General features: G+C 39.8%; 1 protein-coding gene across 1 annotated transcript; it reads right to left on the bottom strand.

The window, feature by feature from the left end:
• Positions 1 to 20396: 20396 nt before the first annotated feature.
• Positions 20397 to 25140, bottom strand: ALG10 (ALG10 alpha-1,2-glucosyltransferase). The gene is made up of 3 exons (XM_050906806.1): positions 24976 to 25140; positions 24445 to 24642; positions 20397 to 21785 (listed from the first exon to the last, which is right to left on the bottom strand). The coding sequence occupies exons 1-3, from the start codon at positions 25138 to 25140 to the stop codon at positions 20730 to 20732; spliced, it is 1419 nt and encodes a 472-aa protein (XP_050762763.1). The 3' UTR covers positions 20397 to 20729.
• Positions 25141 to 25224: the final 84 nt, after the last annotated feature.

Here is a 25224-nt window from a genome sequence, read left to right as displayed (position 1 = left end):
TCAGAAGGAAACTACTTCAGATAAATACATCACTTGAAATGCTGATGAGTGCATTTCTGGCATTCAGGGAGCATTTCAATCAGCAGTGAAAAACGTACCCCTTTTGGGTATATTACAGGAAAGATTACAAAACTCCTCTACCATGTCATACCAAGAAGACAACTAATACATATTGGATCATCTTTGAGAGTATTGGCAATGTTATGGACTGGAGATTAACTGGAAAAACATATTTAATAAATGCTAGAGGCTGTGTCTGTTTCAAGAGAACATCTTTAAAAAAATGAGGATGCAGTAAGGAAATAAGATGCTCAAAAAACTCATTAGTTTTGAGCTAAATTGATCACCTGCTGCACCATACAGTAGATGACTGGAACTATGCCATGGACCATGTCCTGGCCCCCTTGAAGCCTAGGGGAGTTGTGCAATCCATTCAGTGAAGCAGGAAAAACCCTTGTTTTCTTGTTCAGGCAAGGCTGTGACAGGGCTGGAGATCAGCACCCTACAGCATCACTGGGGCAGGGGCTGGTGGCCCCAGGCTGGGCTGAAATGGGGTCCTGGGCCATGGGCAGGGTGTGGGGAGGCCCCGGCGGGGCGGGCAGGGACATGAGTGCCCTCGGGACTGTGACGCATACTCAAAGTCCCTGCCTGTCACTACAAGATTATAAAAATGGGATAGAAAACATGATCTTCTGCCTTTACCGTATAATAAGCAGTGCCTGCCCTTACTTCCAGGACGTGAGGAAGCGCAGAGGATCATGGAGGATTTTACAGTGATGCTACCTGACTACCTCTATTTTGCTTCACTAGGCGATCCCTTTTTAAGTTACTACATTTCATTGATGCATCTTCACAATTCTGTTCGTGCTTAAATCTGCTCTTCCGTGTGTCCCGCTGTTTCTTTTCTTCCTTCTGGCTGGACTGTTTGATCCATTACTCTGACAGTGCAAACTAGAGGGTCCTTTGTAGCATCCGAGTTGGAAGCGTGCCTGCTCACAGAAAAAGGCTTTGCCAGGCTTTATCCATCCCTGTAAGTTATTTTTTCTTCTTTGCTTGCTAGTCTATTTAAGAAGGATTTTTCACCTGTTGCTTTTCCAGAGCTGCATAACGGTTACTAATCCTAACCCGTTTCCTACCTGGAGAAACAAGAAGACTTGAAAGCCAGTAGTTGCTTCTGTGGCCTTTGGGGGGAGACCAGAGAGCCCAGTCAGGTGGGTCCTTCTGCTACAAGACAGTTTCTCGAGACATTGATGATGACTCTGGGAGAAGCTGAAGCTTAGAAAATAAAAGCATTAATAAACACCAGAGAAAGCAGGGGATTCTTGATGTAATGAAATCACTGATTTCAGTAACAGATATTTTTCTTGGTGACATTTCCCACATTTTGTCCAATGTGAAATAAATTAATCTAGAAGAGATGATTTTTTAAAAAAACTAATGGTCTGAGGTGTAAGAAAGCAATTTTTACTTTAAAACGTTTAAAGAAATTCTTCTGTATTCAAAAGCTCAAATGCCCATTAAAACACTAAACTCCTGTTGTACCCTTACCAAGGACCTACAGTATAAATATTCTGATTACTTAAAGGTTGGCATTTATTTTGCTGCAAGCAGGGCTATGGAGGACATAAATATATCACTTATTACCATGTCTGTCATAGTGGAACGACACTGAATGGTGGAAACATTAGACACATACAGTATATATTTTCTGGTCTTTTCACCTCCTCAGCTTCTGCATGGATTCTGTCACAAATGAATAACACCTGCTAGAGAGGGTGAGCCCAGAAATACAGACGTCTTACTTTTTCCATCATGCTTCATTCCACCTGCAATTTTTCTTTGCTTTCATTTTTTTTTATGAGTTGTTTGACTGAATGCCATTTTGGCTTGTGGCTGTGAAAGCACAGGCGTGTTTTCCCTCCAAGCCAATGTTGCTGCTCACCCAACCAGCCAGATCGTCTGTGGTGAATCAGTGCCATCACACCACAAGTGTCTGCACAAATCACACTGTTCTCACCAGCAGTTAACATCAAGAGGAACATGAAAGGGAGCTTTAAAGTGTCTCGTCACGGGCTGAGCTGATGAACAAAGTTTTTGACAAAATATTTCATTTTCTCAGAAAATGACGATTGTTGAAACTTCAGACTTGTTTTTCATTAAATTGCAGAAAAGTTCCACATATTACAAGGTGTGATAGCTCCAGTAAAAGAGCTGTACAACACTACTATTAACATAAAATAATTTAAATGGTGGTGTTACGAGATACAGGTGTGACTAAGCTTTAGTACTACTAATACCAAGAGATTTAAATCAGGTTTTAGAGGCAGCTAGACTAGAGTGCCCTTGGACTAGATGACTCCATCTGAATGCTAAGACGTGTCTTCCTGGTCACCTGGTCATTACTTATTTCAACAAAAGCTTGCTTTCAGAGTTGAGGTAGAGGAGAAGGAAATTAAAGGCAGTAAAAGGAGAGGAGGAAAGGCAATACAAGGAAAGGACTGACTATCAAAATGCTGATTGTCAGTCCATGCAAGTGTATCAATGTGAGTCCAACTGTTGATCTTTCAGGCCAGTGGGTCAAATCAAGTTAAATTATTCCACCTTGTTGCATGTCCCAGAAACTAAATCCAAAGATAATTTTAAGATTTCTTGGACAGATCCCATAGACAGTTTTTTTAATTTCTTTTAACACAAGGCACTTACTAAAAGGTCTACGAAATCTTCGCTTTCTGTACAAACATGCTTAAAGGAACTCTCTTCTTCTGCAGAAACATGCTTGTAGTCTTAGATGCCCACTGGCTTGTCCGAAAAGTTCTTGTAAAAACAAAATTCAGAAAATCTTGGAACTAGTTGAGCACAGGATGTGAAAACTTTGGAAGCCAGCAGCTACTCAGGTTGTCACTGAGAGCCCCAGGTGGCCCAAGCACCTGTGGCTCTTTGGGAGAAAACTCACCATAGGCACCAGAACACAGCAACCGGGGTGACCCTTTTCTTCTCTTCTACACCCAGAGGAAGCCAAATATTTGTACGAATATGCACCGTGTGCAGCTACGCAAGGAAACGTGTGAAACGTAGCACACCCAGGTTTTGAAAGTGTTAAATGAGCAGAGTGAAACATCAGCACTGCACGGGAAAGGGGAAGGGGGTGGCATCTTAGTGTGCTCTGCAAGATTGGCAGTGTCAGAATACTGGAGTCAGCTCAGAAACTGAATTTTAGAAGGATCTGGTAAACCTGAGAGCTGCCAGTGACAAATGACATCCTTTTAGGACAAAACGCCCAGCTCTGAGTCACCAAGTCAGATGCCAAGTGATCTGCTTTAAAGCATTTGTAGTAGAACAAGCTCTTAGGAGGAGAGGTTGAGCAAGTACGGAAGGAAGATAAGGGAACAGAAGGAGCACATGTTTCTGTCAAACACAAAGGCATAAATAGTTTGTTTCTGTTACGGCAGTCTTGAGTAATTAAATTTATGTTAAAAATTTTGATTTGCAAACGGATGGCTCTACAATCCTGCTGCTGCTGCATACACATAAACAACACAAAGTACCAACATCAGCAGGAATGAGCTTGTTTCCCTGGTCTTCTTAATAGAAGATCTTCACTAGAATAATAACAAATGGACTGTTGGTATATTCAGCCTTCCTTCCCCCATATTACTTAGAAATCTGATGCTACCCTTCAATTTGTTTATGTTTTACAGGATGACATGTAGCCTTTGACTCTAACTGGAAGAGATGCACTTCACTCTGGATCAAAGAAAAGCTGGTTTCAGAGTGCTTATTTTAGATTTGCAACCACAGGCTCAACTACAGCAAACCAAGAGCAGGAGGAGTGGCTTTTAGCCAGCCTTGTAGTAGGTATCTCATCCAGACCCTCAGCTGAGCATCAAAATCAGGTGACCCATACCACCACTAGAATGAAGGCAGCCAGACGTTCACAGTGACCCAGACAGACAGTCTTAGAAATAAAGTATGTATTTTTGAACACACTTTCAAAAATCCAGAATTTGCTGTAGTTCACTTAAACAAGGGTAACTAGGTCCCTGGCCAAAGCTGATCTGATTTCTTAGGTTTTCAGCAGAGGGATCGTCATTCCCAAATGCAGGTTGCCCTTCGGGATATCTCTTTCCTCTTTTCCATCCAACTCTTACAGTAAAATGCCACTTTCAAACTTTATAATAATCCAGAAATGCATTCGCTGACCCGAGTGTCCTGAACACCCCCAAGGAGGTGGTCCTGTCTCTGGTGACCATACCAGAGCCCACCAAGACCAGCTTTCCATCTCCTCCCCTGGTCGGAGAGCCTAAAGACAGACAGCACGAAGCCCCCTTAATTGCACTGTAGACTCACACAAGGTTTTGACTCATTTTCCCAAAACAAGGCTATCTATACAAGTAGATGTTCTTTCTGACCTATTTCTCCTGTCAGTTTACTGTCCATTATCATATTTTCAAGCCAGCACCCAGGGTTGTGGCTGCGTTATTCCCATCTCAGCCGGCAGAGAACACGAAGCAGCCTTCAAAAACGAAGCAGCTCAAGTGCCAACATCAACACAGACTTAATTCATTAGTCTGTATAAGCTGTCTGACGATACTTGCAGCTCACTTCGGCAAGACCTATGGACAACTGGCATGCTGGCAAGGGGAGGTAATTTAAAAACACGCTTTCTCTGCTCTCCCTCTTTCACCCAGCAATCCTGCTCCAGGAAAGTCCCTGCATCACTCCCCTGCCCCATGGGGCAAAGCCAACGCCTTCCTCAGAGCGCTGGGATGAAGGCCACGAGGGACTTTCAGTCCTGGCACAGCCTTTTCGCGCGTCCTCCCCATGGCCCAGGGAGAGGATGGTGCCTTCTCCCATCCCAGTCAGGCCCTCACAAGAGGTACCCCGGGACAGGAGCCCCAGCACGATGGGTCACACCTCCTGCACCTTGAGGGGGAACCGGGATGCTCAGCAGGTAAACGCTCTTTAGCAGGAATACTAAAATGAAAAGCAAACACCTCTCTCCATCCTTATTGCAAAGATTAGGAAACGGAGATACAAAATCATGCCTCCCTGGTACAGCTCACGCATTCTCCTCAAACTCAATTCTATTTTCCTCCACTTCATGCTTTTAAAAATAGCTCTGGGAATGTGGCTTTTAAGTGTTGTAGAGATGATGACACGATACAATACAGGGCACTTTTTTCACTGTTTTGTGGATGATTAAAATAGAAGATCCAAAGTGCTACTTACTATAATTTTAATCTCCCACACAAAGACTATTTATCTCTCTTCCCCCAAAGTAAATTACAGGCTTTGTTACTAAAATAGTGAATCAATCTGTAGACGTATTAGAGTCATTGATAACTTTGCAATCTTCTAACCCAGTTAGGCTTATTTAGTGTGCATATACAGGCTCCCAGTTACTAGGCAGCGTTTATACATGAATTCGTATTTCTTGCAAGTCTTTGTTATTTTATATTAGGAATACAATTTTTAGAGTTACTCAAGTCTTCCTTTGGGATCCTGATGGATCCCAAAGGCAAATTCTTTATTATTTTGGGGAAGGTGTGCTCTGTAGAAAAAGAATACTTTGGCAAAGTTTTGGCATACACTATAGTAAAGAGAAGTTATAGATTTGAAAGAGAAATAAAAATTAAAATACAATTATTTTTTAATTATAGAACATAGAGTTTCTCTTTGCAGTATGATTGGTACTAGATTTAAGGGTCACATAGGAACTTGCAATAAAATAGATAAATTAGAATTAGATATGGTTTGAGCCAGATACAGCAATATTCTGTGAATCCTTACAGGCAAGCCTTCAGCAAATTGATTCTGATGGATGCTCATAATGTTAACAGTGAAACTCTAGGACTTTGTTGATCCCTAAGTGTGTCATCATCAGCTTCAGTTACAATAATTTGTCTCTGGTCAGGTGGATCAAAATCTGAGTGATTTTAGCTATGAAAAATGTGCATGCGTTCAACTAACTGCTATAGAGATTCTAATCAAAGCTGCACAGTTTGAGTAAGACTATACTCTTCTGTTTTAAATCCCATGGGATCAGAAATCTCTTTCTCCTTGAGCTGCATAGTCACAATTATTTGTGAGAGAGAGATATACTCAGAGCAGCTTCTGATCCATTGATATGTCTAATGTATCAAAGGAGGAACTAAACAGAAGGAGAAAGGAGAAAGTTAAATTATCCTTTAAGATTAATTTCAAGGAACTTGGTATCTATTAAACAGTTTATTTTAACAAAAACAAATCCAAAGCTTTTGGAAACCAGTTAAGTCATCAGCTGTTATCTCTCCCTGGATTCTGACCACAAGAACATGACAGACTTATTTTCTTTACATCTTGTTTAATTAACATGCCTTTGGAGGAGCAGTGGCAGTGGCAGCGGCAGCAGGGACCACCTCTGACACTCACTGAATTCCAATAAGCATCTTCTGTCCTCCTGCAGACAGGCTTTATTTGACAAGCTCTTTCTGGCTAATGCACCTTGGGTCATGTTTATGGTTAGCACAGACACTTGTAGAGCAGATATGACTTATTACAACACGTGCCACTTGTAATGAAAATCTCATACTCTCCAGGAGAGGAAAAAAAGAAGAAACAAGCAACAGCTTTATAAAGGAACATCTTTCAAGATGTTCTGTTTAGGCAATATGTAATTCCAAGCATACCAGCATTTTATTTTATTTCAGACAGAAAATTATTACTTTTTGAGGCAGGATTGCTTTGTGTTAGAGAAATGCTATAATAAAATGCAGTAAGTTTCTAATAACAATATACTACAGAAATGCTGGGTAAGAGCAACACATCCCTATTTGCAATGAACTGAAAAACTGAAATGACAGTCAGTGCTAAGGTCTCAGCTTTTTCCTTATTATCCGTGTTGTACAGTAATAGGTGAGGTGAAGAACAAAAAATGTCATTGTTTGAATCAGGAGCTCTCAGAGCTGTGGCTTTCATCAGTAGGTCACCTACCTGCTCTCAGGTTTTAAATTGTCAGCAATTATTTTAAGTTTCCGTGAAATTGCCCCAGATAATCACGGAAAAGGAAAACTTTACATTTGCTAACACTGCATTGTACCGTTTTGTGAGTGTCTTGTACTCACTTTGACTGGACATCAGATTTACGTTATCCCTGTACAGCCATGAAAATAACAATTGGACGAGAATCTTCTTTTTCACCGGTAGTTGTATACTGGGCTAAATAAAATCTTCAGTTAGACATTAGGTTTCTCACTGAGGGTCATCCCATTGCCCCCGTTACTGCCCTGCGCTGAAATTCCTCATTCCCACCTCGTGACCGCCTGCTGCCCCTCACCCCTGTGAGCACAAGCAGAGCCATCTCCACCTCTCCCCGCCACCTTGTCGCAGTGATTGCCACATCTCCGTGCTGCCTTTCCAAGCAGAAATACGTGTGTTTGCACCTCACTGTGCAGAGCTGTGAACCAGGCGTGCCTGGCATGCTCCCGACCGACTGCCCATGCGCTGTGGCGTTGATCTGTGCAGTGTATGGAGGTTTACAGCTGTTTTACAGCTGTTTTTCCAAATGGGCTGTAAAGCACCTGGAAATCCTATCTAATTTTTCCAAATCCTCTAATCTGTAAGCAAGACTTTCAGCTGGGAAAAGATAACATTCCTAGGAAAATTTAGACATGTGCTCTGTCTCCTTATTTATCTGGGCTCCTGCATGAAGATCAGTCCCTTCCAAAAACATTTGAACTTCTCATCTACAACTTGACTTGTGAGGTGAGTGGTAGTAACAGGTAGATGCAGCTACCCATATAGCAGCTACAGGGGTAGCTCCTGTACCCCCATGAAGTAGCTATGTGCTTTTATCAACAGGCAGCCAGCGTGCTCTGAGAGCAGCAGTTCAGGAGCTATTGCAGCATTTTTAGGTGATCATTGTGAGAAGTCTGAGCCAGAGCTTATCATCACAAGTTTTTAACAGGGAAAGGTTAGGTAACAAATATTAGAGGAGAGGAGGAGTGTGGGAGGAAGCATGACGTGTTTCTCCTCTCTGGCTGCCAACAGCAGCTCTAAGAACGTCTGGTTCAAACCACAGCACTGCCAGGCTCCCTTCTCTTCTCCTTCTGTATCTCCCACTTCTACATACAGATATTAGCAATCATCAGTCTGTCTCTAAGTAGGTCTCCTTTTCTTGTAAATATTCAGGGTCTGATGATTTCTAGTTACCAACTTATTCCCTCTGGTCTTTTTAATTGCTGCTACATAGTCCCCTCACTCTGCGACCGGTTGTTGTGGTTTGAAGCCTGGATCTTCTGCTCTTCCCTTGGCTGCAGGATACTGAAGGTGTCGCCCATTTCTGTGATGCTCTGACGTTCTTTAGCAACAACATCACAGGTGCAAAGAGGAACTTTACTACCTATAACATCCTTTTTCACCCATGTTTTGCCTTATTATACATATGCATTGTCTCCAGTTGCAAGGACTTCCATTCACATGGATATTTATATAGTATATTTTATATTTGACTTCATTACAGTGTTAATAAGAATTTTCATTGTCCATTTCTGCCATCATTTCAACAAGTCCAAATCCAAACAAGTTGTCCTCTTCGTAATGTTCATTAGGCATTTTAATGTATTTTTTTACCTTTTTTATAGTTGTTCTTTTAACAGATCTGGATACCCTGGGCTCTCATTCATTACTTTGAGAAGTAGTCTAACTTCTAACAGTCAAATCATGATTTACTGTATGCCATCACTACAAAAGGTGTACCATGCTAGTAAATACAGACTCAATTCTTGAAATTGCCCATTTACTAGAGTACTTCCTAGCAGTGTTATTCTGGAAAAGTAGGAATAACAATCCAGGATAACTGTATTTTTCTTTTGAAAAAAATCCATGACAGCTTTGCTTCCGATAAATCTGGAATTCCCAACAGAGGCTGTTCCTTTTCAGTAGCTTCATTTGCCTGTAAATGTGACCAAATGCTTGCCTGAACCTTTCCAATGGTTTGCTGCACTCCTCAGCATCCTCAGCCGCTGTGGAGCCCTGATACGAGCCCCAGAGTAATTTATGACCCTCTCTGCCAGTGACTTGCTTCCAGGTGCTGGTTTTGCCCCAGTTCCAGTAGCAGATTGTGTTATTGACCAGTGCTTAGTTATGATGATCAGATCAGATCAAAAGAAATAGCTACTATAAAAATGTCAAATGGGTAACTTCCCCCGAATCAGAGTGAGGAGGGAGCAAATTGGGCATATGTATGGCCAGAAAAGCCAAAGTCCGGGCTCAGCTGACGGAAGCCCAGCTCTTCAGCAAATGCAGAAAGTATTGCAACAGATTCCTTGACTTCTAGAGCACAGTCACAGCACCACCGCTCACTCCTGTGAAGGACCTCTTCAGAAGAAGGAAGCAACCATCTTACTAAAAATTTGGAAACTTAAAGATCGCTGTTGATAAATACTTAGTACCCTGGCTTCTCCTCTTCATTTACCCACTTTGGTTTTTTTATTGTCTAGAAGAGTTATTTTTAGTTGTATTTTATTTGCAAATGATTTCTTTAAATTGAACAATAAAGGGAAGGTTTAATAGCAGCAGCAGGAATTAGAGGATATTGACTCTTGCTGGTCGAGAGGGGAATAATACCAACCTGTGCTTTGTGAGTGGAGCCAAAATGTAAAGGTTAATTTTTACAACTCTATTTCAAAGCAAAGTCTCTTTTATCATTAATGATAAGAGATTAATCTTCAGCTTAATGTTTTTCCTTCTGTGAGGACCTGGATTTTTTTTTAAATCTACAAAGGAAGGAGACTATTCAACACGTTTCCTTCAAAAAACACTGGTTATAATTCTTTGTTGGGTTATGTGTATTGGAAGTATATTTCTCTGAAGTAATTTTTAAGTATTGCAAATTAAATAAAGTAAAAAATGAGAGAAGGCAGCCAGTTCTACGTAATTAACTCTTATCTTCTCTTTATACAAAAGCTTTTTTGCCATAAGATGCAGGGAAAAAACAAAGGTAACACACACTAAATTGGAAAAATATCCTTATCCAGTAAGAGGAAAGACAATGAGACTAGTTGGACACATATGAAAGATTAAATATGAAAAGAAGAAAGCAACTGGAAATGAAAGAAAAAAGTCATTCACAAGTGCCACTTGACCACAAACGCCAGCTGCACTCATGCTTTTTGAAGGACATCAAGCCATAATGGGCCACCAGAGAACCTGTCTCACCAGAGGAAACCAGTGTAAGGTTTTTTAATCTTTTACAGGGACACATGTACACAGAGAGCAGTGAAAAATGAATTTTATTCTGTAGCCACATGTCTAGTAAAGAAATATACTTTTGTGCATTATCTAATCCTGTCTCTACTACCTCCAATGGGAAACTACACGACAAAAAGAATGGAACAGAGCAAGAGCATTACGTGGTCAACTGGGATACTTCGGTTTTCCATACCCATTTCACTTCTAACAAAACTACATTTAGTGTACCTCTGAGTGTGAGAAATTAAGAAAGCATGACAGAAATTGTCCCTCCTTCGATTTTAAATCTCAGGACTTCTGGAGCCTGAATCGTAATACTTAAGTGCTAGTAATTGGCAGGTCTGCATTTGTGCCTTTGAAAACATCTTCCATAGGTGATTTAGTGACACCATTTATATTAGCTCCAGTAAGAGTAAAATAATTCATAAGTTCTGAAAACATCAAAAAGACACCGTTGGCTGTTGGGTTGCTAAAGAGCCACCTATTACCAGGTTGAGCAGATGCTGATACTGCAACATCTCAGATGAGGAACCAGGCTGGGCTAACAACTGACCAGGCTGGGCTAACAACTGATGTGTAATTTTAGGGCTGTCTTTAATGCTTCTTGAGGGTGGAGTAATACAGTCTGCTGAGCTCAGTCACTTTGTAACTGTTATCTCAGGACAAGGCAAAAGGGCTGTTAGCTCATCCTAGCTAAAAAGGATCAATCATCTAGAGAGGCCCTACTACGGCTATAAAAATCAAGGGAAGTGAAATTCCCCCTCTGCAAATTTTGCTTCTGACAGCCAGGGTAGGATTATCATACACTCTTTCTTTTCCCAGGCAAGTCTTTTTGGTGCCATCCCACCAAGCTGATGATAAGTACAGTCTACATTTAGATTTCTTGAAATCCTTGCCTGAATGAGCGCTGAGTTTTGTTTTTCAGCAGCAAGAATGAGATAAAGGAACAGTCTCAGCTTGCCAGGGTGGCCAGGATGAAGGCAGCTACAACTGCAGATATTCTGTGGCACATGCTTACGTGAAGAGGGGGTGGCACCAAAGGAAGAACGGCTAAGCAAGAAAAGGAACAGTCTGCAGTGGGAGGGATGGGTTCAGCCACCCTAGAGAGGGATGAAACTGGAGGCTGAGGGGCCAGGGTGAAGTAAGGTTGCTATTACCACAGAATTTATTCCCAGCCCAGGCTCCCTGCAAACACACACAGCATTACTTTCATCTTTGTTCTCCTCCGTAGGACCCACCAGGCACACCCCTCACTTTGTTCTCATACTTGTTATCAAAATACAGAAGTCCTAATGAAGGTTCAAAGAAAAAGATCAGATTTATAAAGGTATTTAGGACCATAAAAATGCAGATGAGCACCTGCACAACTAGGTCCTACCTTTTCAGATTTGGTGCACAGCTGCTTTCTACCTTATAGAAGCTGGCAACAGAAAATCTGTTACAAAAAGTCTTTTAAGCTTCCTATTTCCCTGTATTGTCTCATGTTGTAAATATCAAATGGTAGGTTTGCAAAAAAGTAGTCACTGCTGTGAGTTTTATTTCATTTTTTATCATTATGCATTCTACTGTATACACTAAATCCAAAAATCTTTAAGCTCTTTATGCCTGTTCGTTCAGGTTCTAAGATTGAGAGCATGCAGCTGAAGTGTTTCAAAAGGGCATTATTATTTCTTTAGTGTGTAGTTCCTGTTGATTTAGATCCTCTAGATAGTGTCCTTGGAGAATGCAGTATTGAAATGAAAATAGATCCATCTCATGAAGTTGTACTTACTACAATTTCAATTAACTTAGTGTGTGGGTAACAGAAAAGAGAGATTGTAATTACCTTCCTCAAATCTGCCTTGGAAGTATATGCTCAAAGCGCCAAAGAAATGGTCAATATACACTTGCAGAGTAACATGAAAGGTTAAATCTGATACCAAATTATCCTGCTTACTTTATGCTAGATTTAATGAGACAATAAAGCATTGAATGTATTCTGTCAACGCGTACCGTTTCTGCATTTTGACTGCAGAGTATAGGTCCATTTGGTCCAAGTAAGACTCACTACTCATGTAAATGTATACACTTCTTTAACTTAATAAAGAAGATCCTCAAATCAATTTTTCATCTACGAGCCAACAAAACCAAGTCCAGGAAAGAGGATCTTACATTGTGAAAGAAAACACAAAAAGGGCTGAAGAACGTTTAGCATGAGATCCATCACAGCAAAAACTACCAAAAATCTTTTAAAGCTCTTTACTAAAAGAAAGGTGTTGACTACAAGCTGATTTTGACATGCTGTTTTTTTGCCAAGTAACTGCAGACTATCAAGACGTTATAACTGACTTTAAAGGCTTTTCTTGTTTGTTTGCTTATTCTCTGACAAAATGATGGGCAAGAAAATTCAAGAGCATCATGTACTCTATTATGTGCGACTTAAATAGCAAGGTAGAATCTTTGCAGGTGTTTAACATCTTTGACTCAGATTCAGTCACAAACAACGTACATTAACTGATCTTCGCCATAATTGTATGCTAAGGTTTATAGAAGCCTTAATTGCTAGTAGGATTGACATTTATTTTCCAGAAAGCCTCTTTATTCACAAAGAAGTTTTAATTATAAAGCTAGGATTTGAAAGTGCAAGAGGAATGTGCCTACCGATTTTGGTGGTGGTGAAGTTCATCTGTTTTTAGAAATCAAAGGTTTCCTGCAAAATTAGCTGATCTGATAGCTTATTAAAACAAAGCCTAAAGCCCTCTAGCCCTCAAGCGGACTGACTCCATGGATTAGAGAGTACTAAGAGCCCCATCAAGGCAACTGCAATTTGGTTTAGTCAGCCTGAGGAAAAGGAAAGAGGGCCTCCTTCCAGAGCCACCCCATTCTCATAGTCTGAATACCTCTATTTCAAACCAGACAGAAAAGGCAAATTCTTGTGCTCAAACTCCACAAAGAAATCGTGTCTCAAGGCAAACATAGCCAACCTCTCCATACAACAGCAAGCTACTTAAGTTAGCCTGGGCTTTACAGACCAAGACAGTAGTCAATAATCAACTAAATTTACCTCCATAAGCATTTAACTTCAAGGAGTTCTAGGGGAAACAGCCAAATCATAAACTGCTCAGCCAAACTGAAACTCCACATGCCCTAACTCTGCTTGCTTCTCCCTAGTTATTCCTATGAACCGATGTGTATATCTCTAGCCACTCCTCACTGACAAAGATGAAAGCGGTTGTTATGGGAACTGTTAATACATTTATTTTGGACTGATGTTTCCATTAGCATGACTTTATAAGTCAAAAAGTGATGCTTCACCTACAAGATAGCCAGCGTGCTCTTCAAACTACGGGTATCCATACAAGGTGCCACAGAGCTTGTTTTGGCTAAATAGAGCAAGGTACACAGGTCTAGGTAGATGATACTTCTTCCCTATAAAAAAAGAAGAGCTCAAAAGTGTTGTGCAGTCTTCAATTCTGGTGACCATACTTCTTTACACGCTGAAAAAGCCAGAGGAAAGGAATCTGGAGCGCAAGAGTCCTCATGTCTCTGTAGGTCAGTAGGTTAAGAGGCTGTTGGGTTGTGAACTGCACATACCAGTATAAATGGTGTGTATCCGCACATGTAGAAGAGGAAAATGGGGAGAACTGTCTTTGCACAGATGTAGCATAAAGCTCATAACTAGAGAAAAAAGTTTCCTAAAAGTAATTAATCTCTGAAAAAGCTTGTCAAAGGATATGGCAAATTCATCACTACTTGATGGCTTTAAATAGTGTATTTTCAGAAGATGTGCTCCATTTCAGCTACAAAATATTAAACTCTACAGGATTCACTTACATAATGTAGAAACAAATTCCCTCCTCAGTGGAAGTTCCCAGATAAAGTTTTGTGGCCTCCGGTCAGGCAAACAGCTGGATCAGGCCATTGTAATGCTACCCCCTCCTCCACCTCCTCCAAAATTTAAGCAGTGTATATTTTATAAGCAGTAAAGGAGGGTGGAGGGAAATTACTAGTATTTATCTTGAAGGTAAACTTAAAGCTCCTCTCAGGCAACAGATGGCTCCAAAACCCCAATATATTTTCTTCTTAATTCTTAAGAAAAGTGCAAGCACTTAATTTCTTTTTGGTTTTAAGCAAGCTATCATTCTTCCCTGTTGCAGAAAAGAATGCAGAAAATTCCATCTTAGTAATAATTAATTGAACAAAACTCACTGTTATTGAAGAAAATGTGCACTGGTACATTTTTAGCAAGGATACATACAACTCTTTACTATAGCCAGCAAATAAACTCCTTTCCCTTGACATGTTCCTGGTTCTTTTCCTGGGGGACTGGACCTGGACAGAGAAGGTTATTCCACAAGGCTTCTTGAGACTTTAAAGCAAAGTAACACGTTGTATTGGGCTAAAACTTTTCAAATTTAGCTAGCAGAGTGGCTGCCAGGAAAATCAGCTCAAACACAGGTCATTCTGGCCTAAATCTCAGATGTGAGGCTTCCCCAGCTCACCTGAGTGCCCTGCCCAAACAGGCTGTGCTCTAGAAAGTAGATTGCACTAGAAGGTAGTTTTGACAGCATGTCTGGCAGATGAATTCCCACCTTCACAACTATCTCAATGGACTACTAACACATAATAATCCTCTTGGTAATGAAAAGTATATAGTGCTACAGCGGCACAGGAGTGCACAGAGCAGCGAGTAAGGAATCCTATATGCAACAAAGAAAACAGTAGATATAAAACACCTACGCTGCTCTTCGCCAGGACTACAGTTATGATGTGCTTACTCGCACCCACTAATAATGTTGTGGCATTTGCTCAGCACTGACCCAGAGGGTGAAGCACTATCTCTGAAATCAGTGATATTCCTGACTGCGTCTCCTTTGTTCTTTTCAAGCTTGTCATTTAAATTTCAATTCAGCCAGGCAATGCTTTGTCTGAGATTTGATGGGAACGCAGGAAAATGCAGCATGATTTACGTGTATTAAACTTGCAGGTCTGAAGCGGTGCCCTAAAATTAGAGACTCTTGTCAGCAATAATCACCATAACCATTCTTTTTGCACTGTATATTCACAAGATTATTTCTATGTCAATACTTTTAGGAGGGCTGATATGAAAACGTGGAAATCTAATCTCATTAGAGAAGATCTGAAGGTAGCTAAGGACACGAAATTCTGCAATTACATCTTTGAAAAGGCATACACTGCTACTATTAATACAAGTTCATACCAATTTGAATCAAATGCATGGAATATTAATTTACATCTACTTAAAACTAGGATATAAAGCACATGGGAAGACATTGTTTTAAAAGTGTTTATTTTTTAAGATACGACAATTTTTGCTTTATAAAAACACTAGAGTATCTGGGCAACTAACAATCTGAAAATGAAAGGTACCTCTTCCCTATTACTGAAAGCAACCCATTCCCTATTACTGACACACAGTTGCAATTCAAGGAAGCTCACAACATTTCTTGAACGCACTAAGAAGAGCTTTTATTTACAGATCCATAGCTAAGTACCGAAACATCTTTCAATAACCCAATTAGCTCCCAAGTTTCAGCAAGATCATTCTCACAGTGATCAGGCCAGCTCTAGCAACAAGCAGCTTCTCCTTCCAGCCGGAGAAGATATTTCCACTCATGCATGGCAAACAACTCTCCTGTATCACCACGTACTTCAGCAAGCCACAGTGCACTGCTAAATACAGCAGTGCCCCAAAACCCCCAAAAGCACCCCACTCACTTCTGCTCCTGGCAGCGTTGCACACTCCTAACTATGGCAGCATTGCAATGGCAATTATCGGTACAAATCTTTTTCCTCTTGCTTCCTGCTCCTCATATCCCAACTATCCCTGAAGCTGACGGAACAGCATGAGGCCCTGAGCATATTCCGAGATTATGCACAAAAAACTCACAAATTAAGGGCATTTTAGCTACACATTGCTAGCTAGGTTAGCATTTCTGTCTCATGGAGAGATTCTTTGTGTTTGCAAAATCATGTTTGTTAGTAAAACTGATTATCTGCACCCATCTAAAACATACTTTTAAGAAGGATATCTTTCTATAAAAGAAGCCTCAGCTGACATACAAATGGCACTGAATCGAAAATAAAAAGCATATCCTATCTAACAAGAGATAAGCAAGGAAAGCAAAGCTTTTCAGGGAAAAAAAAATTAGGACGGTGAATATAGACAAAGAATTTGAGATAACTGGAAGCAGTAATTTTCATGGACTCTGGCTTTACACTTTTTCATTACACAAAAACTAGATGACGCATTTAAAATCCAGTATGTCAACTACTATAGGGCTAACAGACATTTGAGCATTTATATTTCATATGTGCATCATCCAATTAAAAAGAGTATTTCAGAATCACCATGTGTCAGTCTCAAAAGTATAATGACTTTGCTTTCCTCAATTTGTCCTCCATTTTTTTTTCTTTTTAGACAGCAATGAATAGAATGAATATGTGAAGAAAATAAGAATGCTGTGAAATTTAATAATAAAACAGCAGAAGGAAATTTGCTAACTTTCTAAGCTATTACACTGTTTAAAACAATGACATCATTTCAACAGTAAGCTTTCAAGTTTCATTTTGTTTTCTCAGACCAGACATGAAAATTCCACAAATACCACAAATATCAAAATAAGACATTTTAAAGATGAGCAACACTTGCTCTTCTTCTAAAACTTAACATACAATATATATGTAAAATTACATACAAGGATATTTTAGCTAAACTAGTTGCTAAAACAAGCAATCAGCCAGGACAGAACTTGAAGTTTTCTAATTCTCAGAAACAGTCTTGCTAAAAACCCTGACGTTATGACTTGAAGCAGCATCGCATTAAGCAGTTGGTCACCTCACCACGGTGGCACAAGACTGCCACCTTGTGAAAAAAAAAAAAGTCAGACCTGCATTAACAGGACAAAAATCAACCATCTGTCCCCAGAGACTATAGAATACTTTTTCCTACAATATTTTTAACCTAAGCAATGCATCTGATTTATCTACTCACGAGAAAAGAAACAGATAAAAAAATATTTCAGCATGCACGTATTGCTTATAGTGTAAAATTCATGCTAATTTTGAACATAAACATGCGTTGTCAAAGAACTTAAAAGGAATGAAATACAGAATGCTCACAAATAACAGAAAATACAGCTCACAGCATACAGGATTATCAAACAAACCTCCTATCTTCCCAAATAACCACCTATTTTTAACTAAAACAAAAAACCAACGTGTTCAATTATTTCCCCCTCACACACACTTCAAAACAATTCAGCCATGCTGTGGCTGTTCAGCTATTTTTATTATTCTGACAGTTACTGAAAAATCATCTCTTTCTGTCTGAGAAAAAAATGAAGCTGAGCCTTTATTTTTAAACAGCGATTATAAAAATGTTCGCTACGTTATTTTTGTTTTCATCTTGGACATTGCAACAAATTATTGTGATTTTTTTCTAAATGGATAGCTGATTAATAAAATTTACCATAAATTACCGTTTTAATGCTGTTGTAAGGAATTTCATTGCCAAATGACACCTGCTGAGAAATTAACCTGAAGTAAGCAATTATAGTTCTACTGAAACTAGAAGACCTTGGCAACACAAACCAGGATAAACACAGTCCTTTCTGCATGTCTTTAAGACGAATAGCTAATAAATTATGAACAAGTACAGTGGAAATATTTCAGGAGCAAAATACCAAAATCGATTTTCCAAAAGATACTTGCTCCAAGATTATAAAGTATGTTTAACTAATTCTTATATCTAAACAATTCTACTGCTACTGGTATTTGTCAAATTTCTAAGAGATGTTGATAAAATTTGAAGACCTTTCTTTATGACTAATTATGATATAATTACAAACATCTTGTTTTCTGAGACTGAATCAGGCTAACATTGAATACTACCTGCAAACTCCCTCCAAATTTCATCAGCAAAAGTAAAAACATAGCTTTACTCTAAAAATAAATTCTCATGTTTTAGTAATTCACAGACTTTCCTCTTTAATTTAATCTTATATCAACTCAGCCTGCTTTTAAATTAGCAAAATACATTGAGAATAATTGTACTCTTAAATTAAAATACACAAGTATACTGATAAATCCTGTGATAAAATATTATGCCATCTTATAATATTGGTTAAAAAAAACCCCAACAGTTCACAGACATCTCTCTACATGTAATTTTTCTAGTGTCTTGGGATGCGGAGCTCATTAGAAGGTATGGTCCTCTAAATTTTGGGGGACTTTTTGCATTCACTTTTCTTTACAAAAGAAATGCATTAAGATTGTATATATTTAAACTCAGTTCTTTTCACTTGAAACATGGCTGCTATCTCTGTTAAGTAGGAAGCAAAACACTGTTTCTTAACAGCGTTGATAATTGAAGGCATTCAGATACCAGTATCAATAGACATGCTGGACAAAACAAAACACCCGTGGACTAGTAAGCCCAGGAATTTTTGCATCTTGTCAAGCCAAGGAACACCTGCTCCCCTACATAAAGCCAGAAAAAAAAAAGCAGATCTAGAAGACAATTCAGAATTCTAGCCAGAGCCCCCCCCATCCCTTCCCATGTTACCATTTCAACTCAGTACTAAAATTTGAGGACACAAATGAAGTTGTACTAAAACACGCATATGCTCTTTACCTTGTTTACGTTTTTTCTGGCACGGTATACAAAAACAAAATTGGAAGCAGAAGGCATGCAAGACTTCCCCCCCTAAATCTGTCATACTAAAATCACAACACAAGACAACATCCTGGACCCTGCAAGAACCACACTGGATTCTTGAAAAGCAACCCATTTCGGGTTTCTCTTGCCCCTTCAACTTATATATAAGCAAACAGGGAGCGATCAAAAATGGCTTTCCCTATTGTTACAGGCATTATCAACAAATTACCATACTAGCAACAGACCAAGAAGCAACGTGACCTGGCAAACGTCTTAAATTCAATACAAATAAACCTACTCATTGAAGAGTGGCTTTAAGGTTTCCTTAGAAGAAACAGGGTTGCAAAAACATTGGACAGGAGAACCTGAGTTAACCACGCTCTTCGTAGTGTTAGTACAGGGAAGGGATCAGAGCCAGGACATTGATCTGCATACTGTAAAAGAAAAAAAAACCAAAACAGTACTGATGTGAGTAATAACTCCACAGTACTGACCTTTTGACAAACAATTCTATTTCAGAGTGACTGGAGTGACAATAATATGGTATGTTTGCATAGATTTGGTTGCAGTATTCTCCTTACAGAATAAGAAAGAACTGAAAGCTGCTACACAGTATGTAAGTTTTGGATCTCCCCCTGCCACATAATTTAGTTATATTTATAAAACTGCTTAATAGTTAACTTTAAGCTATCAAATATTTTTGAGTCTAATTAAAGTCATTTACTGACAGGAACCATTACAGCCTTCTTTTATTCTGATGATAATGCACTAGGTGCTTTTTAAAAAAAAAAAAATATATACACACATTGTATTTTACCTTTGTAAAACAAAATACATATTCCCTAGTTCCATTAGATTTGTATATATATGAAAAACATTTAAAAGAACAATTCAGTAATGCCATTAGTATTTCTTTAAGATTACATGTCAAAGAACTTAGAAACACTCAGTTCAACTTGGGAGTGCACTCACATCCTACTTCAATACAAACCTGTGAACACAGAACTCAGGACATAAAAGCCTGATTATTTAAAAGGGTATTCATTAGACTGCATTCCACTGCGTAACAACATGTTTCAGTCTGACATACATAAATTACTCCCTTTCTAATAGGTCACATTATCAACTGCAATTTATCTTTTATTGTACAATAACATTTATTCCTCCAAAGAAGGTACATGCACGTAGCCCCCACTGTATGTTCTAAATATCAGTTTGAAATAAAATTTTCAAAATGCTGTAATGATTTAAGAGCCTACATTCTGTTTGCAAAACTAATGTAAGCATTTATTGACAAAAAAATCATGACAATTCAGTGGGATGTAGGAGGTTTTGAAAACATTATACTTCAGCAGTGGTTCATACCTTGACCGCTAGCAAACCTAGATGGAAGCGGCCTGATCCAAGGACGAAATATGCACCCGGAGGTAACAAAAAGGTTAAACACTTAAATACTTTGTTTTAAACAGAAACCTCTGAAACATAAACTGTCATACCTTCAAGGGCATATTACATAATATTTTATTATAATGAAAAATTACTGTAAACATCTCCCTTATTTCACATTAATTACAGAAAGGTGTTCTCAAATTTCCCCTCATATTGAATTTGTTAATTCCAGGAGCTCATAAATTCAATATATGGAATATCTTCACATTACAACAAATCAGATCTCACATTCAGTTCCAAGAAATAAGCAAACAGCTTACCTCCCCAATTCCAACTGGGGAAAAAAGTCCTTACATAATGCAAAACATATTGCTTCATTCCAAAGCCCACAGTCCTGAAACAGAACTGAGTTTTCCTAAGGGTATCAAAGTATCAAAACAAAAAGAAAAAGTCACCACATAAACCTCTGGATTTCGTCACTATTTGGCCATTGGAATGTTCTGTTTAGAAAAAGATAAAAAGTTACTGCATTCACAACAATATAAAAAGCCAGCTCCAGAAGTTGTCTGTATAGAGATGGAAACGGAATATTGAGCCTATATATTAAGAATGGCAAAATAAAGTAACGAAATTCTAGCAATTTTTGAGGAACTGTGACTGCTAATAAACACACAAAATACATCAAGATCCAGAATATTGATTTTGATTTTAGTGTATCAGCGAAACTCCAGCCAGCAAATATATACACTAGAACTAATATATATTTTACAAGCTCATGTCTTTGGAAGACTTTTCTCCAGACATAGAATGTATAATGTCTGTTATCTGCTAGTAAATACTTATGAACATAGGTAAATTTCCAGATCAGGAATAAAGAGATGATGGTGATTAAGCTGTACTGCACAGGGTGCTTTCGTAACGACAAAAGGAATTTCCTAATTTTAGTAGGGGTCAATAAATGAGGGAATGAAAAAATGACAGTAAAGGACAGAAAATAGAACAGCTGAGGAAAGTGCAAACAGGCTTCGTGGCTACTTCTGTCACCAACAACTATTCCACCATTGATGAAGACAAAAACAAAGAACACAGTTACTAATATGATGTATGGCCAAGTTAAAGCAGTAAGTGTAACTAAGTTTTTAGGCAATATGAGATAGTCAATAAGAAACTGCAATATTCTGATCAAATCTGAAAATGATCCTTTCCTGGAAGAAATCTTTTCATCTTTCTTTTTCTGTAACTCTGTCTTCCAGGCTTCATTTAGCTTCTCTGCAACAACATTTCCAGCACAAAAAACTGTCCACACAATATTCGTCTGACGAAACATGAAGCCACAAAATCCAAGGAGAGCTGAAGTTTTATGGTTACCATAAAGGCACATTAAATAGGCAAAGAGAGTAAAAAATACTGATCCTGGGTCTGTATAATAAAGGAAGGTAAAAAAATAAAGGGTGGGAAACATTGCAAGAGTTAATGTAGACAAGATTCTCTGGAAACCAGACACAGCCTAGAGAAGAAGCAGAAAAATGTGGTTAGCAATGTCCAATAAAAATAAAATTAAAAAAAACAAATAAAGAGTATCATTCTTGAGAATCCCATTAACACAATATAACATCTCTTATGCTCTTTGGTTCCATTACTGCACAAACACGCACGCTGTATTTTTGTTAACCTCCTGCTATGTTAATATGGAGTGCCGGATTATACAATGTTAAAAGACAAATGAAAGTATGGAACATTATTGCAGGTGAGTTAAAAATATGGCAACGAAAATACACCAACTTTTTTCGTATGTCAGGCGTTCACATATTTGTGGCATTAAAATCATTGTGGGAGTATAATTGCTCCCATACCTAGGATAAAAGAGCTGCACTAATGGGCAAAAGAAAGAAAAAAAAAATTCAATGTTTTATGCCCCTGCAATCTCATCATCACATTCTGTTTATTTGTGAGACAGCAGAACACATCATTCTATGCTTATACTACTGCCTCTTTTGAAGCCAGTCAACAGAGTGGCCAGTTCCAAGTTTCTAATCTTTGGTGCAGCTTTTATTGTTTATCTTCAGCATAATTCATGAGTTAGAGAAGAAACTTTAAAGAAGGTAGGAGACCATGAAGTTAAAAACTCCTCCCAATTATCCCACTCACTACATGATGCGACACAACTCACAACATTAAAAAATGTTGCATGAATGATGTTTCTGAATGATGTAGCACGGGGTGAAACAGCCAGTCACCACCTTACAGAAAAGAGGAACAGAGAAAACGCTGAGTTCAAAGAAGTGCCAACAATACAACTACATTTTCTAATGTTTAGACTACTGTCATGAAACCTTTCGTTTTCTTACATTTTTATTTCCACCTCCAAGCATAAAATTAAGTGTTCCAGAAGTGGAGACAATTTATTGAATTTTACCCAATTCCGTATAGTGTTATCATGTGCTTAAACATGAAGAGTCTCCCGTTAGAAAATAGGTCAGAAGAAATTTTCTTTATAGTAAAGGAATCCTTCAGTTATCGGGGAACAGGAAAAAATGTTCTTATGGTTAAAAGTGAAACTAAAGAACTTCACTAAGGTGAAAGATTTTGAATAGGCCATTAACCACTGGAACAATTAACCTACTACAGTGGCGGATGCTCCGCCACTTTAAACATACAATATTCTTGTATCCAAGCTGAACTGTTATGGTCTGGATGGGTGGACAGCTAGACAGGTAAAAACTGGCTGGATGGTTAACTGGTCACACTCCATCCAAAGGTGAGTGTAACAACCAGAGTATCACAGGGATCTATACTGGGACCTGTCCCGTTTAACATCTTTATCGATGACTTGAAGGCAGCGAGAGTATACTCTCATCAAGTCTGCAGATGATACTAAACTGGGGGGACCAGGCAACATGCTGAAGAGCAGAGTTGCCATGCAGAGTGACCTAGACAGGCTGGAGCAATGGGGCAACAGAAATATTATGAAATTCAATAAGGACAAATGCAAATGCCTGCACCTGGAAAGGAAGAAATCCCCGCAATGATACAGGCTGGGCACAGAGTAGCTGAGGAGCTGCTGCCCTATGGAAGGGGACCTGGGGGTCTTGGCAGATAGCGAGTGAACATGAGCCGACAGCATGCCCTGGCACTAAGGAACAGCAACAGCCTCCTGGGCTGCATTAACAAGAGCATAGCAGCAGATCAAGGGAAATTATTATCCCTCTTTACTCTATTTGTTAGGCTGCACCTAGAGTACCACATCCAATTTTGTGCCCTGTGATATAAAAAAGGCACTAGTAAACTGGCGCAATGGCAGAGGGCTACCAAGACAGTTGCGGGCTGAAGCACCTGCCCTGAGAATAGAGGCTGAGGGAGCTGGCCTTGTTCAGCCTAGAAAATAGATGGCTTGGGGGGACTGAACAGCAGCCTACCAATACCTGTGAGGATGTCAACAGGTAAAGGGAGCCAGGCTCCTCGAAGTGGTACATGGTGGGAGGACAAGAGACAACAGTCATAAACTGAAATGAGAGGTTCAGACTGGATGTAAGAAAAACCTTCTTCACTGTAAGGCTAGTCAGGCATGGAGCAGGTTACCCAGAGAGGCTGTGCACTCACTCTTCATTCTTGGAGTCTTCCAGGCCCCAACCCTGAGCAACGTGGTCTGATCTCAGGGCTGGCCTGCTTTGAGCTGGAGGGTGGACCTCCTAAGGTCCCTTCCAACCTGAATCATTCTCCAATTCTTTCCAACTTGAATTATTCTCCAGTTCTAAATATTGACATCAAACCTGGTATCTTTCTAAAGAACACATTTTAGTTTAAACGCAGCTCACAGGGCTTCACTCAGGATTCACTGGTTGAAGTTTTGTGGAGAGTCTTAAGCAATTCCAACTACATGAGCATTCAGACCTTTGGACAGTAAGTCTATAGGCATAGTAACTTTTATTTCAATGGGACTACTTTTAGTTATGCACAAGAGTAAATTTTTAGAGGATTGCACCCTGAGAGAGAAAAAAGGTATTTTTTTTTTTAGAGAAAAGGAATGCGCCTCCTTGTCCAAAATGGTAGTAGCACTTGCCGTTATATAAAACTGAGGACAGCTGACATACATGGAGAAGTGAACATACACAGAGCCATCAAAATCGCCTGTACGAGCGCATAAAATTATTCTACTTTGACCGTACCTTATTCTTCTGATGGATCTTGAACAGAAGTAAATACAGTAAATAGAAGTTCCCAGCACTGAAAAGGAGGTTAATAAACCTGAGCATTCCCGCAGAGCACACCACGCTTTCCGTCCACCCGAAGATCCATGCCGCAGGCTTCACTACTCCCACCGAGACCAGGTACAAGCCCGGCAGCGTGGTGATCATGGGGTCCCACTGGAAAGTGGAGAGACAAAACAGGGTCATGGAGCTGCTACCACACAAAAAAGGGACCAGAGGCGCACGATGGGTTACGATATACCATCCCCACCCACGCTCCGCTTTGTTAGCTTGGATGTTTAGCGAATTTCTGGCATTATTAGACTGAAATTTTTGAACAATTTGTATCCTGCCTGACGCATTACTGCACCACCAAGTAACAAGCAGAAACCAGCGTTTTGGACAGCGATGACCACAAATGATTCCCTTTTCAAAGTGCCCACGGTATGTTTACAGAAATCATCGATCCTGACTGGAAAACGCGGGCCGGGACGGCTCCCGCGCCAGCACCTGGAGGAAGCGGCCGTGGCAGTAGGCCTGCGCCTGGGGGACGTGGAAGACCTCGTCCATGTAGGGCCCGCGCTGGCGGCGGTTGATCGCCGCGAAGAGCAGGCACGACAGCAGGAAGGAGCCGCTCATGGCGGCGGAGAAGCCGTAGAGCCCGGACCTCTCCATGCGCTGCCGCCGCCACCGCGCCGGCCGTGGAACGGGCCGCCCTTCCGGGAAGGGCTGGGCGCGGGGAGGAGGGGCCTGGCGGCG

Source organism: Gymnogyps californianus, chromosome 1 (genome assembly GCF_018139145.2).
Source record: "Gymnogyps californianus isolate 813 chromosome 1, ASM1813914v2, whole genome shotgun sequence".
NCBI lineage: Eukaryota > Metazoa > Chordata > Aves > Accipitriformes > Cathartidae > Gymnogyps > Gymnogyps californianus.
The sequence above is the reverse complement of the archived record's forward strand: the minus strand, read 5'-3'. Positions and strand labels throughout refer to the sequence as shown.

Bases quoted from the DNA above. Each gene is read 5' to 3' on its own strand.
- ALG10 (XM_050906806.1), bottom strand. From the start codon at position 25,140: ATGGAGAGGTCCGGGCTCTACGGCTTCTCCGCCGCCATGAGCGGCTCC. The intron at 24,643-24,975 runs GTGCTGGCGCGG...TCCACTTTCCAG, and splicing joins GCCACGGCCGCTTCCTCCAG to TGGGACCCCATGATCACCAC. The intron at 21,786-24,444 runs GTACGGTCAAAG...CTTCTTCTCTAG, and splicing joins AGATCCATCAGAAGAATAAG to GCTGTGTCTGGTTTCCAGAG.